The 16,705-nt window shown below is 33.3% G+C and overlaps 1 protein-coding gene across 1 annotated transcript; it reads left to right on the top strand.

The window, feature by feature from the left end:
- The first annotated feature begins 11,228 nt into the window (after positions 1–11,228).
- LOC147411469 (cysteine-rich receptor-like protein kinase 10) lies at positions 11,229–15,865 on the top strand. Its single transcript, XM_086448982.1, has 4 exons — positions 11,229–12,296; positions 14,885–15,016; positions 15,232–15,353; positions 15,526–15,865. The coding sequence occupies exons 1-4, from the start codon at positions 11,444–11,446 to the stop codon at positions 15,790–15,792; spliced, it is 1,374 nt and encodes a 457-aa protein (XP_086305108.1). The 5' UTR covers positions 11,229–11,443; the 3' UTR covers positions 15,793–15,865.
- The last annotated feature ends 840 nt before the right edge of the window (positions 15,866–16,705 follow it).

Here is a 16,705-nt window from a genome sequence, read left to right on the forward strand (position 1 = left end):
CCATGGCCCATATCTCGCCCGAGACATTAGGTTTGCTTTCATGCCAAATGACATGAACCTAGACCAATACTCCAAAGTCCTAGACCGGTAGGAACACATCAAATTTAATCCCTTAACTACTTACATACATTATTTAATGAAAAACAAAGTTCAACTCATCTTGCAACTAACTCAAATACTCATTTCAAGACCAAATATATACAAATGATGTTCGACTTTGGCACTTTATATGTAAGGATTAAATAGAGTGTGAAAAAAAAAAAGAGTTTGAAGAAGTGTAGAGAAACGACGGATTAAATTTTTTTTCCCTTCTTAATGGAGAGAAATTTTGTTTATATTGTTTTCAATTTTTTCTTATTTTCAAATACAGTGAATAACACATCCTTTAACAAGATCATCTGACGATTTTACCTTCATTACTTCCCCATTTCAATATATATATATTGCTTTTGCACTTCTCAGAAGTACAAGCTCACGACAAACGCAAACGGGACCTAAGCTTTTCTATCTAAGAAGAGATTTTATATCTTGATGGGTCCAAGTTCCTTGTCCAACTGATTGTTCAGATGAATCAAACTTTCTCTTACATTGAAGATTTTTTAGTTTTTTAAAAACGAAACCAATCCAATCTCCAATTTTGTAGCATAATTGACTAATGAACTATGGTTGTAAAGGAAATTTTGAAAATAGTAATACTAGAATGACTAAGAATCGACATCACTAGTCAAGCTGATCTTTTCGTGTGTCAATGGTAGCAAAAACACTACAAAAACGCAAGCCTTTAGCGACACATTTTTCACGACGGCCAAACTAGGCACCACTATAGAGTATGTTTTTATGATAAAGGGAATTAAAAATTAAAACTTGCGCACGAAAACTAACGGATTTTCGTTAAAACACTCTTTCCTTATCAATGAAATTTCGTGAAGATAGTCTCTCTCTTTCTCTCCATAACAATCTCTTCTCATCTCCTTTACATCTAGGGTTTCGATTTAATGGCAAAAACTTCCCTTCTAACATGTCTCTCTCTCTCGATATCTTAATGTTGAAAAGCAATGACAGATTTTCACATTCTATGAAGTTTGGAGAATCCAAATCATAGATTTCGTAGCTCTTTGATCTCGACCGAACGAGGTATGATTCTTATAACAAGATTTCTAGGATTTCTTTCTCCCATCGAATTTGATGGATTTATGGTTTAGGATTAAGTTTTTGTCTTTCATCTATGTACGATATTTGGGGTAGATTTTCAACAGAGATTGCTTGAATCTAAGCAAAATTGACTGGTTATAGAGATCCAGATAAACAAGATTACGCAATTAGTAGGTACAATCCTAAAACTCCAGATTCTGTATAATTGATTTGATAGTTTTTTTTTTTTTGGTTCGATTATGAGGGATTTTTTATTTGTAGCATTTGTGACTTGATGTTTCTTGATTTATAGTTTTAAATTAGCCCAAATATTACTTCATTTCACCCACATATTCTCATTCTGTAAGCAACTTTTTTTTTTTGTTACTTCATTTCAGATTTTGTTTCATTTGTTCATATAGGATTTGTTCTAAACTAGTATTTTTCATATATCTATGAGCAAGCACTAAATTAATTCGAATTTGATGTCCAGAATTTTTGGATAATATCCAAAATTTTGAATACAAATTCGAATTGGATTCGGATTTTCAAGCGTCTATTGGCTGACCTACTATTTAATACAAACAAAGTCATTAAAAAACATTCTTTTTTTTTATGAGGGAAGTAATGGTGTGTGTTCTGTTTTGTTCTTGTTTTGATTATCTTTCATGTCTGAATGTTTTTTGTATAAGGATTTTAATTTTAAGATTTCAAATCTTAAAAAGGAATCTAACAGCACAACCTTCTAGAATCATGAAAAAACTAATTAAAAAAAAAGATTTTTCGAACTTGATCTAAGGTGTTGAAAATGGATAGTTACTAAGTACCAAAATTAAAAATTAAAATTCAACGGTGAATTTTTTTTTTCTTTAAGTTCAAAGAATTTCGTCCTCTACAACCCCTTGGCATCAGGTCATGTTCTTGAATGCCACAAGGTGATCCGATCAGAATTTTCTTTTTTCTACATCGGGCAAGAGAAAAGTTTTTTCTCCTATTACTTATGTCATTTGCGCCCCATGTCAAAGGCCAGTTGTGCTGTAAGCAAAATATCGGTGTTTTCAAAATTGAATTGAACCAACGGTTTGACCGGGTCCGACTGAATTTTTAAGAATTATCGATTCTATTCCTTAAAAATAGGAATAGCCAGTTTTTGTAAAATTCAGGTTCAACCGGCGGTTAGACCGATGATTTTTATAGAATTTTGGTTTGCGAAACGAAAATTAAGTGTGGCGATATAAAATAATTCTATTTTAAGATTATTTGTGTATATCTAATCTTACCAACTAAGTAAGATTTCAAATTTTTCTAGGTCGTTAAATTCATCTTGTGGCAATGCTGCAGGGGTGTAGAGGACAAAATTATGTGATCTGTTTTCTTAGATAAGTACAAAATAAATTATGTTTTTAGATATTTTTTTTATTTGAGCTTTTCCATAAAATCTGGAGGACTGTGTTGTTCGTAATGATTTTTTAATGCCTCCCTCTGACACACGCCCCGCTACAAAATCAGTCCTTCTGAGTTGAACCCTTGTCCAACCAATAAGATTACTCGAGAAAGATTCTTTATAGAGACAGACTCTCTAGTGCGTATCATTCACGTCAAGCCTAACAAGGATAGAATGTGAATATTAAGTCAGGCTACACAAACAAAGTCCAACCAATAAGATTACTCGAGAAAGATTCCTTATAGAGCCAGACTCTCTACTGCGTATCATTCACGTCAAGCCTAACAAGATAGAATGTGAATATTAAGTCAGTCTACACAAACAAACTTTCGTACTGAGAAAAATCTTTAGGCCAGATTGAGAAAAGTGGGGATAAGAGAAACGCGTTAAGAGAAGGGGAGAGAAGAGAAATTCAATCATCTCTCTATCATGTTTGGATTGACAGAAGAGAACTTGGGACAATTTGAACTTTTTTCACATTGTGTCATTGACAATAAGTGGAACTCATTGCAAATGATGTTGAATCCAAGGGCATCCAAGTAAAATATGATACGTCTAAGGGTGGAAGATAACATTTAACTTTTCTTTCCAAAATCAATTATCTTCAACGTCTTGGATACATATTCATCAACATTAAGATTGTAAATACTTTAACCTTGATTTTATTTTTTTCTTTTTACTACCATTTTCAACCTTACAATTTCTAAAGTAGATAGGGATGGAATCTTGGATAGAGAATCAAGTTTTTTCTACCCAGCCTTAAGCTAAGGTTGAAAACGATGAATTAAAGATGAGGTTCAATGGGTTAAAAATAATTTATCATGGTGTATGAAGAACATGAAAATGACTAATTTTAAAAAGAAGAAGCAATGGATTTTTATTACAAGTTGAGGACGAATGAATTGAAGTCATTTTTCATTAGTCAAAAACGGAATTAGCATTTGTAACATAGGGGTATCTCAAATATTCACTAAAACATGGTGGGAGCATCCAATTATTTTTGAAAACATAGGGAATTAGTTAAAACAAGACAGGATAATCATTATATTAAGTTTTTTTTAATATTGATAAAAAAAATGATGGATGAAAGAAAAACTTTCAATTTGCTTTGAAGAGGGTAGAGAGTATTAAAAATGATATACAAATATTTTATTAATTCATTTTCAAAGAATACAAACATCCACCAAAAAAAAAAAAAAAAAAAGAGATTCACTCACGGTTTTAATACAAAATCTTCTTGAAAAATTCAAGTATTTCTATCTGAATTTTAAAAAATTTACATATGCAATAACCCCAATGATCTGATTTTTAAAACACTGACTAGTATGCAATGACCCAAACTAAAATGAAATAAAATCTCTCAAACGATTATTTCTTCCAAAAGAAAGAGATCACCTTCTCTAGATTCTCTCTCATATCAGATTTCAACCAAATCTTGTCCTCCATGAGCTGGAATCCATTGAATCTGGGGAGATCCAATAAATAAAAGTGAGTTTTTGCTCACAATGCAACAGTCATTTGACATGTGGCGCAAAAGACATCAATAATAGAGAGAAAATTTCTCTCATTTGCCAACAAATTTTAATTTTAAGATTTCAAATCTTAAAATGGGCTGTTTGTCTCACATGGATTATGACATTGAAAATCAAACACCACAACCTTCTTGATTTTATGAAAAAAAACTCATACTCAAAAAAAAACAAATTGAGCTTAATCCAAAGAATTGAAAACGAACAACTACCGAGCACTTAAATTTAAATTTAAAATACAATAGTGAAAAATAACTTCTTTTTTTTTCATTTTTTTTAAAGTTCATAGAATTTTGTCCTTTACAATTTTGTGTCATCGGATTACGTTTTTAACTTCTACAAGGCAATCTGATCACGAAATAACTCATGGTATGAGTATTCTATTTCAATTATTAGTAAAAGTAGATGGATAGAGGCATTTTAAAAATGAGAGCATTTTGGTAATTTTATGTTAATCATCAAGGTTAGTATGAAGTCAAGTGTTATGTGATCTATTTTAGAGGGTGTTGTTAACATGTACCCTAGGGCACATGTTATAGTGTAATAAATACACTTCAGGAATTAGATTTTGTACGGAAAATGACCTTGAAAAAATTATTTTTTTTTACCAAAATACCTTCAAATTCCAAATTTCAAAGTGTATTTATTAAACTTTAAGGTATGCCGAGACGTTAACCAAATCCATTTTAAAATGTAGTGGTTATCTCAAAGAGTCGTGATAATATGATTCGTTGTCTGGCATACTCAATCAATTCCATGATGTGACAAATTCGAGAATCGTAGATCTGTATGCCTTGGGATACACAATTGCACTTTCCCATAAAAACTGTATCTTGAGGTAACAGTGTGTCTCAAGGGGTATAGATCTACGATTTTTGAACTTGTTCACGTCACGAAGTCGATTGAATATGCCACCTGGCGAGTCATATTATCAGGACTCTCAAATTTTTGCTAAAATTTAGGAGTATGCCCAAATAATTTAAGTGAGGATCCGATTTTTGATAATAAAAAAAGTCCTAGTCACTAAGCTGTATTTTGAGGTGAACATGTGGTACTGATGACATAAGCAATAATAAGAGAATTTTTCTCTCTCCTGTCTATAGTAAAAAATCAGAATTTCCTGATAAAATCACCTTGTGGCATTCTAAAACACAATCTAATACAACAATGTTGTAGAGGATGAAATTCTATGAATTAAAAAAAATAAAAAAAAGTTAATTTTCACCATTGTATTTTTATTTTAAATTTAGGTGCTCAGTAGTCGTCCATTTTCAACACTATTAATCAAGCTCGAAAATATGTATTTATTTTTTTTACCATGAGTTTTTTCATGAAATCTAGAAGATTGTGATGTTGGATTGCTAATATGATAATCCATGTGGATCTCTCGATACTTTTTAAGATTCGAAATCTAAAAATTAAGATTTATGGGCAATGAATGTGTGGACTGCAGAGAAAAATTTCTCTTTTGTCACTTACGTTATCAGCTCCACATGTGTATTTTGCACATTAAGTTGTTAAATGAACAAAAATGCCTTATTTCCACATTCATTTAGAAAAACAGATAAAATTTGTTGACTTTTCTAAATTGAGGTGTTAAACCTTAGAATTGTGCTGGGTGACATTGGGATTTACTATGATTCTCACATTTCTGATATAGGTGCATACATTTTCTCAAGATACAAGTAAAAAAAAGTATCTATGGTTATGTGTGCACCTCCACATCAGTCGAGTTTATAAAACCTTGGCCTAATCAGTCAGGATTGGTGTTTTTTTTGACATACAGTAAATATAGTACGAATAGCCAAATAATACAATTAGATGATCTTATTTACCGTGACATCATACATTTCAAACTATTTACAAAGTCTGTTAAAATATGATTAAGGTACTTTCTTTCAAGAATAGAGTTAATATATGAAAATCCTTATTCACCTTGCTTGCTTAGCAAAAAAAAAAAAAAAAAAAAAATGAAAATCCTTATTGCTCATGCAGGAAGCGGTGGAAAGTCGTTTTCAAACGTTGTCGTTATCATTGTTCCAACAATTATTGGAGTATTTCTACTGTTTGCTGTTTGCTCATATTTATTAAGGAGGAAGACAAGGACAAAACTGAAAACAATCATTACTGGTTAATAATTGAGAACCACTTTGAATACATAAGTCACGGGTTTGATATATTTGTTGTAAAAACAGCCTCAGAGGCATTCCATTTGTTGGTACCTGCTTTGGTGTATGGCAGACATGTAGAGTTCCTTCAAATGAATCTGATTGTATTCCCATTATATATCACTCGTGCAGGTAAAGACGAGATTGAAAAATCTGATTCCTCGCAATTTGACTTTGGTACAATCAAAATTGCTATGAACAACTTTTCCGATGAAAATAAACTTGGAGAAGATGGATTTGGTGCATTATATAAGGTAATTAATAACAACAACCTAGGATTAAAACATATTACTTATGTATACATCTCAAGGACAATTGAATCTAATTTATAATAATTTGAGGGTTTTTTACCTTTCTATTACTGATGAGAATGTGATGTGAAGATTTACTTGAACAAATTTAAACAGTCTCTTAGTCATTTGTTGTTAACCTTATGTAAGGTAAGCTTTTAGATGGGCCAAAAAAAGCCGTGAAGAGGCTCTTTAGGAATTTAGGACAAGGTTCACAAGAATTCAAGAATGAAGTGATGTTACTGCATAAGTTTCTGATAAGGTCCCAATAATATCATTTTGGGACCGTAATTTCACCGAGATTATCATCATATAAATACTAGTTCCCTTAAAATAATAATAAATTTTATTAAATCCCAAATTAATGTGACTAACAATAGTTTGTTACTAATTTCAGGTGAAAAGGGCACATTCGAAAACCAACAAAAGAAATAATAATTATGGTTACAATACGCGGGCCGAAAGGAAGTTTCTAGAAAAATATCGATCGATTTGGGCGCCACGTCACCGCGCCGCGGTCATTTCGAGGAATTTATCCTCGAGATTTTTACAGAAGCTTCTAGAAGCTTCGGTGGTTGTAACTGATTGGGTCATTTGAATCGAATTGTCCGCTAAATCACCCCGATTACCCGAATAAGAACATTATAAATTTGAGGGTTGATTTCAAAGAAGGGGTCCCCTCTTGGGTCCCTCTTGACTCTTCTCCTCTTCTCTTCTTCCATAATTTCTGATTTTTCTTTCTTTCTTCCCTGTAATTTTTCTTTTGGGTGAGCTTTTGAGTGTAGTGAGAACATCAAGAGTAAGCCATTGACTCTATTGTAACTCTTTTGAGAGATTTTCAAGAAAGGAATCAAGTTGCATTTCTATTTTACATTTCCTTTCCATCTATCTTCTTGCTTGTAGTATTGTTGCAATATGATTCTTGCGATGATCGGCTAGATTCTCATTAGAGAAGTCAAGAATGCCGGAGCAAGTTCACTCCATTAATGCTATTTTAATTCATTACTTCTGTTTTTTTATGCTAATTTTATGAATCTCTTCATGATAAGATCTTCCAATTTAGACTTCCATTTCAAGCTTTGATGAGTGTTACTTAGATAAGCTCAAGAACATTCATGCTCTGTGATGAATGGAAGCATAAGTCGGATAATCTTGCATAAACAAGAGACCTTCATAAAGACTTTTGGATTCCAATCAATGGTTATATCGAATCATTTTCCGATCCACGAGCAATGACTTGCTACGTGGATTGAGTCATGTTCTAGAATCAATTAGCATTTTTGGGTAACTTGCAAAGGTAATCTTGAATTCTCTAAACTCTTTTCCTTATACCTTCAATCTCTATTGTTAGTTTAATTTCATTTACCAATTAGTTGCTACTTTCTTCTTTGTTTTATTTTTACAAATCAATTTGTTTTAAGAAAAATCTGTTTTCAAAATTATGTTTTGGCATTTTTATCCGAATGAATCCTTGAATCCTCATTGTCCCTGTGGAACGAATTCGACTTGCCCAAAGTCTTAGTTCAAATCTTTATCTTTGCATCTTTATTGCAAGCTTTACAACCGATCAGTTTCTACATTGGAATCTTGTTAGACTTATGGGTTTCTGTCTAGAAGGAGAAGAAAAACTACTCATCCAAGAATATGTTCCTAGCAGAAGTCTCGACAAATATACTTTCGGTTTGTGGCCCGTAATATGTTCTCGGGTCCAATTGAGCAAAATATTTACTTATTGGTTCATCTTGTTTGTCCAAGTATTTGAACACCATAATAGTAGGTTAATTCATGATTACTCTCTTATTAATCCTTTTTTTTTTAATTTTTTAATTTTATATATATATATATATGTATGTATATATAGATCAAAACAAAAGAGAGGATTGAACTGGGAGATGTGTCACAAAATCATAGGAGGGATTGCTCAAGGGTTTCTTTATCTTCATGAAGATTCTCAACTTAGGATTATTCAGATTTTTGCATCACAAAGCTTTTTGATGTTGATAAAACAAAAGGCAGTACAAGTAGGATTGCTGGGACATTGTAAGTATTATATGAATTCTTTAGAAAGATTTTTATTATTTGAGATCAAATTAGAGAATAGAATCATATATATTATTTGAACAAAATCATAAATTAATTACAGTTACTCATACACGTGCCTTATTATTGATAAAATCTTAACATTTAATTATTGGTATGAATGCAGTGGATACATGGCCCCTAAGTATTGTTTGCATGTAATATTCTTAGTCAAATCAGATGTGTATAGCTTTGGGGTTTTGGTTTTGGAAATCGTGAGTAGTCAAAAGATCAACAATTTCAATTGATCAAGTCCTTCAAGATACCTTCTTAGCCATGTAAGTATGAATCTCCAGACGAAATATTATATCATTTTCAATGGGTAAGTTGGATTAAAGCAAAGGCTGAATGGTCATTCCCGTACCTATAAAGATATTTACCATAACAGGACTAATTTTTGATGTATTTACGATTCCAGCTCACTGATCATTTTAATTATCAAACTGTGAATGGTAACGATATCCAAGGTTTTAATAGACAATTTCATCTGTTTAAAGTGACTATCTCGGAGGTTTAGCTACTTTTAGCAAGATCGTCATTACATATACAAACCAGTGAAATTGTCAGTTTGGGGGGGCAGCAACTTTGTCACTTTAAACCTACCATCTCATCACTTGAAAACCCACAACTTCTATTGATCATGTTTGGACAAATAAATGAACCGTGAACTAGAATAAAAAATTCATGAAATTCAACCCACGAAATGGTAATTCACCCTCACCTTTACATTCGCCAAAATTGTGAAATTCCAATATCAGTACATTATTTGTTTTAATTCTGAAAATGGTATTTTATTGTTTTTAACATAATTTTTTTGTTTTTTTTACTGTTTTGTAAACCTAAAGGAGTGGGGAGGAAATAGTTTATATAGGAAGAATTACCAAATCATGTAATGAAATACTTTTATTGACGGGGATAACGCACAGTCCCGTTGTAACGGCCATGTACTCTGACATTTAGAGTTTAGGTGTAGCTCGCCCCGGAGTCACCCGAGAGTACCCATGTAATACTATATAAGACTCACTATGAAGCCATATCAGCCCCCCGTACCAGAGCATATCTGTTAGCTTAGAGGTACATGTCACTCCCGTGTCAGGGAATACTTGTTAGCTTAGTGGCATTCCTGTAATAAGGGAGTATGACCGGCCTCCAGTTTTGATGTTTTCTTCTGAAAACCTAGGAATTAAAAATTATAATCTTTGTAGGAATGGTGTCCAGTGCCTCCCAATCCCAGGCCTACACCCACGTTGTTGAAGCCCTCAAACCCAGCTCCGTGGAAGTCCCGCGTGTCATAAGATCATTTATTGCTTTGTAACGCACCTTATTACTTTTGTAACGCGTTACCCCATATAATCAATATTATATCAATAAAGTTGCCTCCGGACTTTGTTTCATGATTGCCTTGTTTACTTGTTTGCTAACTATGTTTGGTGTGTACAATCATATTTACAGACTTGCAAGTGGATTTGACCCTCTTGCGCCACACGTCCTCGCTTCGAAAGAAATACGACCGTGACATCCGTACACCCCCCCTCTTACTAACAGCCCCGTACACCCCTGACGTAACATGTATCTAGAGAAAAAAATCTATGGTTCTAACACATGCCACGTCTGCTTCTTTTTTTTTTTTTTTTTTTGTCAGTTTACCAATATTCATTTAAGATGTATTTTGGTAAAAATATAGATTATTTAAAAATACATCCCCCATGTTTTAGTGAATATTTGAGTTACATCCCTATTTTTCAATCTGACGACAAAAGTCCCTTGACACCTGGGGGTTGTCATCAGTTTACCATTATTCATTTATATTTTGGTAAAAATATAGATTATTTAAAAACACATCCCATGTTTTAGGGAATATTTGAGTTGCATCCCTATTTTTAAATCTGACAACAAATGTCCCTTGACACTTGGCAGTGGTATCTTCTTATGAATTAAAATTACTTAAATACTCTCATCTTCAAATCTTCAACTTGTAATCAAATTCCCTTAATTTTTCTCCCAAAACCTATCATTTAAAGTTTCTCATCATCAATCCATCATTTTACCCATCAAGCGTGTGGTTTGACGGTAAGACGTAGCAACAAGAGTATTCTCCTCTTGATCGTGAGTTCAAAACTGAGTGCAAGCTTGGTTAAAATTGACACACGTTGCGGGTTCAACGTGGCCCCTAGGGAGACTTAGTCTCATCAATGTGGGGGATACTCCTAACCCAAAAAACAAACAATTATCAATCCATCTTTTCATCATCCATTAGTGAAAACCTTGATTGTTTCCACTCAATCCATTATTTTCAATGACAACATAAACCTCTGATTTTTCCGTCCAAAAAACCAATATTCATGTTTAATCTCCTCGTTTTCAATCCCTCATTTTCAGTCACTGTTAGCAAAAACCTTGATTGTTTTTTTCCGTAAAACCAGCTATCGTGAAGCTCCTTATCTTATATCCATTGTTGAAAATGAAAACCCTTGACTTTTCAACCCCAAATCCATTGACTCCTACTTCTACACGTTCCTTATCTTACGAAGAATGACTTACTTTCTACACGTTCATTTAGAAAAAAACACGCAAATTGGTTGAAAAGTCTCATGATGCGATGGGGCTCTGCGTAACCTTATTTTTTCATGTTGAGGGTTATAAACTCATAGCCAATTCAGGTTAAAAATTCACAGCCAACTCATTTTAAGATCTCTAAGAACAAGAGCTTCAATATCATCGACAATCTTTCTAAACCACGTAAATCTTGATTTTTTTTTCTTATTTATTTCATCATATATATCGTTATTCTCTCATCAAACCATGGGTCACTCTGATATGATCTTCTTAATTTCTGCCATTCTCATCGTCATACACTTGGGTCTCAACACAGCCCAACAATCACCTTTCTACCGTTACCACTACTGTGAAGGGAGAAGTTATATTAACACCACCGCATACCAATCAAATCTCAAACTTCTCCTCTCTTCTCAATCATATAACGCCACAGCCATTAATGGATTCTATAATGCCACCATTGGCAAAAACCCAGATATGGTGTATGGTCTCTTCTTATGTAGAGGGGATCTTTCCTCTCAAGTTTGCCGGATTTGTCTCAATATGTGTGGTGAAGATCTCATGAGTAAGTGTTCTTCCAACAAGAAAGAGGGAATTATATGGTATGATCAGTGCATGATACGGTACTCCAACCGAAACTTCTTCTCCAGTTGGGAGCAGAAGCCGGTTATTTTTCTATCGAGTCCGAATGAGAATGCGGATAAGGTTACATTTGATAAGGATTTGAAGATTTTGACAGATTACCTTGTGCAACAGGCAGCTTTTGGTAATTCTTCTTGTATTACGAGGCTTACTTCTACACGTTTGTTCGCGGCTAGAGAAGTGAATGCTTCTCAGTTTCAAAATTATATATTAATATATGGGCTAGCGCAATGCACTCCTGATATATCTCAAGTTGATTGCAAAGAATGCCTGCAAGAGACTGTGAGAACTATTCCAGGGTGCTGCTATGGTAAGGGAGGTGCTCATATTCTTCGGCCCAGTTGTTCATTGAGATACGAATCGACTCCTTTCTATTTTATATCTACTCCTCCTCCGCTGCAACCACCAATCAACAGTTCTGTACCTCCTTCGCCAATCAACACGATTACCCCAAACGGTATGCTTTTTTTCTTCTTTTCTTTTTGAGAGAGAGAGAGAGAGTTACCTGGCAGATCTAATTGTTGCATTTTAATTACAAAAACTCCTTGGAATTGTGAAAACTCAAAGGGTATCTTACTTTATGAAGTTTGTTACCAGCAAACCTTGGACGTCAAAAAATTCAAAGGGTTGCGGTTAATTCGTTGCTTAATCGAGTGGATTCTAACCTTACTGATTTGTGGCATCCAAAAACAAGATCAGATGAAACAGGGTTATATAGGAAACATTCTAAGAACTTTGAATTTTGTTATCTTTTATTTTTTGGAAAAAAATAGTTAGCCATCCGTCTTCAATGGCTACGATCAAACTCAAAAAAAGTCTTTTAAATCCGAGTATTTCCATAAATTCTAAAAGTCTATTGTGTTGGATTGCTAATTTGATAATCCACGTGGGCCCAACGACCTTTAGAAAGATTTGAAATCTTACTAATCATTACTAAGATTTGATCATCTCGACCAACTTGGTTTTTTTTCATGAATATAATACTATTTATCAAAAAAAAAAAAATAAAGTAAGGTTTCTTTCATGGTTTTTAAACTCGGTATTCCGTATCGTCTCGTTCACCTCTGATACCGAGTTGACTCGGACAATACATCTCGTCTCGTCGAGTCGTCTCGTTCAACATTGAAACAATGGTTTTTAACCATTTAAAAAAATCTGTAAAAATCTGAAAAATTCAGAATTGATTCCTATTAAAAAATGAACTCCAAAAAATATATATATATATATATATAATTAAATTTTTTTTCATAATATACATATCAAAATAAATAAATTAAATATTTACATTGTTACGTTGTTTCATTTTCTTTGCATAAGTGTACTAAACTTGTTTTCCAAACACAATATTTAAAAAGCACCAAACTTACCATCAAAAATATCAATTAAGACACTAATTTCAATTCGATAAAAATCGGTATTATAAAAATTGGATCGACCCTTATTGGAATTGGTTTTTATTCGATCTCAATATGATCCAAATATGTTTCAATTGATTTTCATCATATTATAAGTATGATTTGACATATAAAATACAAAGAAGCAACATTCCAAAAAATGAAATACAAAGAAACTTTACAATTATGTAACACAATTGACCTACTTTCTCACATTTTATCAGATAGGGACACGATTGATCCATATCCCATCCGATAGGTTACTGCATCAAATTCTTATCGGATCTAATTTTTATTGGAACCCAAATCTTTAATCCATGTATGAAGTTATCTAATAGGCACAAATTGGATTTTGGATCCATTGACAGCCAAACTATTTTCAGAACCCAAATCTTCAATCGAGATCTGAAATTATCGAATTTGAATGGATCGAATTTTGGACCCATTGCCTTACTATTGAGGGGATCATAGTAATTTATGATCCTAAGTATCCAATTACATCAGTAATTAGCAGTTGAGAAGCATCCTATATTTGCGATTTAGGAAAATGGCCCACAATTTAACGGTGTTGATTCAATGTGCATCATTGGTTCATCACTAATTTCAAAAATATTTGGTAAAACTCGGTTAACTTGGTTAACTCGGATGAGATTTTGAAAATATCGTCTGATACAACTCGTTTGTCTCGCGAGTTAACATAAAATCTGTAATGTCTCGTCTATCTCATTCGTATCGTCCGAGTTTTGCAAAAATATCGTCCGAGACGACTCGCATATCTCACGATACGCGGTCGTCTTATGACTCATTGTGAGTTGGTCTCGTTAGGCTGCGATACCGAGTTAACTCGGGCGATACGTCTCGGTCTCAAACGAGTTTAAAACCATGGTTTCCTTGTGTAACAAACGATTAAGTGAGGGAGTTTTTTGTAATAAAAATTGTGACAGATAGGTCTGTCGAGTAAATCTTTTTTTTTTTTGACTTGTGCGCTGGAGGGACATTAAAATTGATGCGCACAGAACCATACGGATGGATGTAATGAATTTCTAACTCAACTCTAACAGACTAATTCAAAAACTCACTTGACGTGGCACGTATAAGAACCGTAGGTTTTTTCTCTTGTGATACACAACTGCACATGTTTTATAGCGGTGTGCAATTGTGTATCCTGAGGGAAAAATCTACGATTCATGCACATGACACGTCAGTGAGTTATTTTGACAAGTTGAGTTAGAAAATCAGCACTCTTTTCAATATAAAATCAATATAGGATGAATAAATAAAGTGTAATGATTTACAAACTCAACTCCGACAGAATAACTCAAAAATTTACTGACGTGGCACGTGCAAGAATTGTAAAATTTTTTCCCTCGAGATACACAACTGCGTACATGCCCATAAATATGTGCAGTTGTGTATCCCAAAGGAGAAAATATGCAATCCTTACATAGGCCACGTCAACGAGTTTTTGAGTAATTCTATCAGGTTGAATTAGAAAATCAGCACTTATAAATAAAACATACGATTAAATGATCTTATTTCCTTGGACAGATTAAATGCATTCCAAACTATTTACAAAGTCAGCAAAAATGTGATTTTGATACTTTCTCTTTCAAGACTAGAACTAATATGAAAATCATTATTGCTCATGCAGGAAGTGGTGGAAAGTCGTCTTCAAATATTGTCGTTATCGATGTTCCAACAATTATTGGAGTGCTGCTAGTGTTCGTTGTTAGTGCGTATTTACTAAGGAAGAAGACAAGGACAACATCAAAAACTATTATTGGTTGGTAACAATAGTTTTATCCCATACTTTTAAAAAAATTTATTCCTCCCCAAATTGAGAACCACTTTGAATATCTAAGTTAGGGTTTGATGTATTTATTGTAAAAACGGCCTCAAAGCCATGCCACTTGTTGTTGCTTTCTTTGGTTCATGGTAGACATGCAGAGTTCCTCTAAATGAATCTGATTGTATTCCCATTATATGTCACTCATGCAGATAAAGACGAGATTGAAAAACCAGATTCCTTGCAATTTGACTTGGGTACAATGAGAGTCGCTACGAACAACTTTTGTGATGAAAATAAACTTGGAGAAGGTGGATTTGGTGCAGTATATAGGGTAATAATAATTACCTTGGATTAAGACCTAGTACTTATGTATATATCTCAAGGATAATTGAATCTAATTTGTATTAATTTGAGGATAATTGTTATTGATGAGAATGTGATGTGAGGATTTGCTTGAAAAAGTTTATAGAGTCTCTTAATCATTTGTTATTAACCTTATGTAGGGTGAGCTTGTAGATGGGCAAGAAAAAGCAGTGAAGAGGCTCTCTAGGAATTCAGGACAAGGTTTACATGAATTCAAGAACGAAGTGATGTTACTGCATAAGCTTCAACATAGGAATCTTGTTAGGCTTTTGGGTTTTTGTTTAGAAGGAGAAGAAAAACTACTCATCTATGAATATGTTCCTAACAGGAGCCTTGACCAATATATATTCAGTGTGTGGCCAGTAATAAGTTCTCGGATCCAATTGAGAAAAAAATTTACATATTGATTCATCTTGGTTGTCCAAGTATTTAAGCACCATCATAGTAGTTTAATCATGACTGCTTTCTTATTAATCCTCTTTTTTTGTACGTGTATAACTGTATATATAGATACAAACAAAAGAGAGGATTTGGATTGGGAGATGCGTCACAAAATCATAGGAGGGATTGCTCGAGGGCTAATCGGTTGTAAAGCTTGCTATAGAGATGCAGAGATAGAGATTTGAACTAAGACTTTGGGCAAGTCGAATTCGTTCCACAAGGACAGTTTGGATTCAAAATCTCATTCGGATAAAAAGGCCAAAACAGAATTGTTGTCTAAATTTACGCACGCAAGTATACGTATCGAAACAAGTAATAAAGTGATAAGAAAAGTATCGTTCCCACGGAGACTAAATATCAATCTATTATTAATTACCAATTTATTTCAATCTAATTTTATCCAAACAAAAGTAAAAATAGAATTTAAGACTAAACGAGAAAACTAATGGAGGAAATAAACTTGCAGATTTAAAATCAATGAGTGATAAAATCTAGGTTTATAATTTCCCCCAAACAATCCACTTGATTTAATTCTCCTTCCCTCTATGATAAATTAATTCACTATGGTTGTCATCCAAGAACACTAAATTCTCTACAAGCCTTTTTCGATGGTCATGTAAAAATAACCCTTCTAGACTAATTCCCTATATGCCTATAAGAAAAATCAAGAAGATTCATTAAGAATAAGTTCTCATAAGGAATGCACATGCAACCTGAGTATATTCCTATCTCAAATTAGCATATGTTAATCTATCTAGGTCATGAACACAAAATAACTCTGTCGATATTATTAAGGTTCACCAAATCAATTCAATCAATGATCAGTTAATCAAATCGCATTAAACATTGGATAGAATAAACAATCACATGTGGGATCAT

The sequence above is a fragment of the Akebia trifoliata genome, chromosome 1 (assembly GCF_017979445.1).
Source record: "Akebia trifoliata isolate Shusen 1 chromosome 1, ASM1797944v1, whole genome shotgun sequence".
Lineage (NCBI taxonomy): Eukaryota > Viridiplantae > Streptophyta > Magnoliopsida > Ranunculales > Lardizabalaceae > Akebia > Akebia trifoliata.

What these genes read in the sequence shown, in the direction of transcription:
- LOC147411469 (XM_086448982.1), top strand. Translation starts at nt 11,444, where the DNA reads ATGGGTCACTCTGATATGATCTTCTTAATTTCTGCCATTCTCATCGTC. An exon ending in CAACACGATTACCCCAAACG is followed by an intron (nt 12,297 to 14,884) that starts GTATGCTTTTTT and finishes TTGCTCATGCAG; the next exon opens with GAAGTGGTGGAAAGTCGTCT. An exon ending in AACATCAAAAACTATTATTG is followed by an intron (nt 15,017 to 15,231) that starts GTTGGTAACAAT and finishes TCACTCATGCAG; the next exon opens with ATAAAGACGAGATTGAAAAA.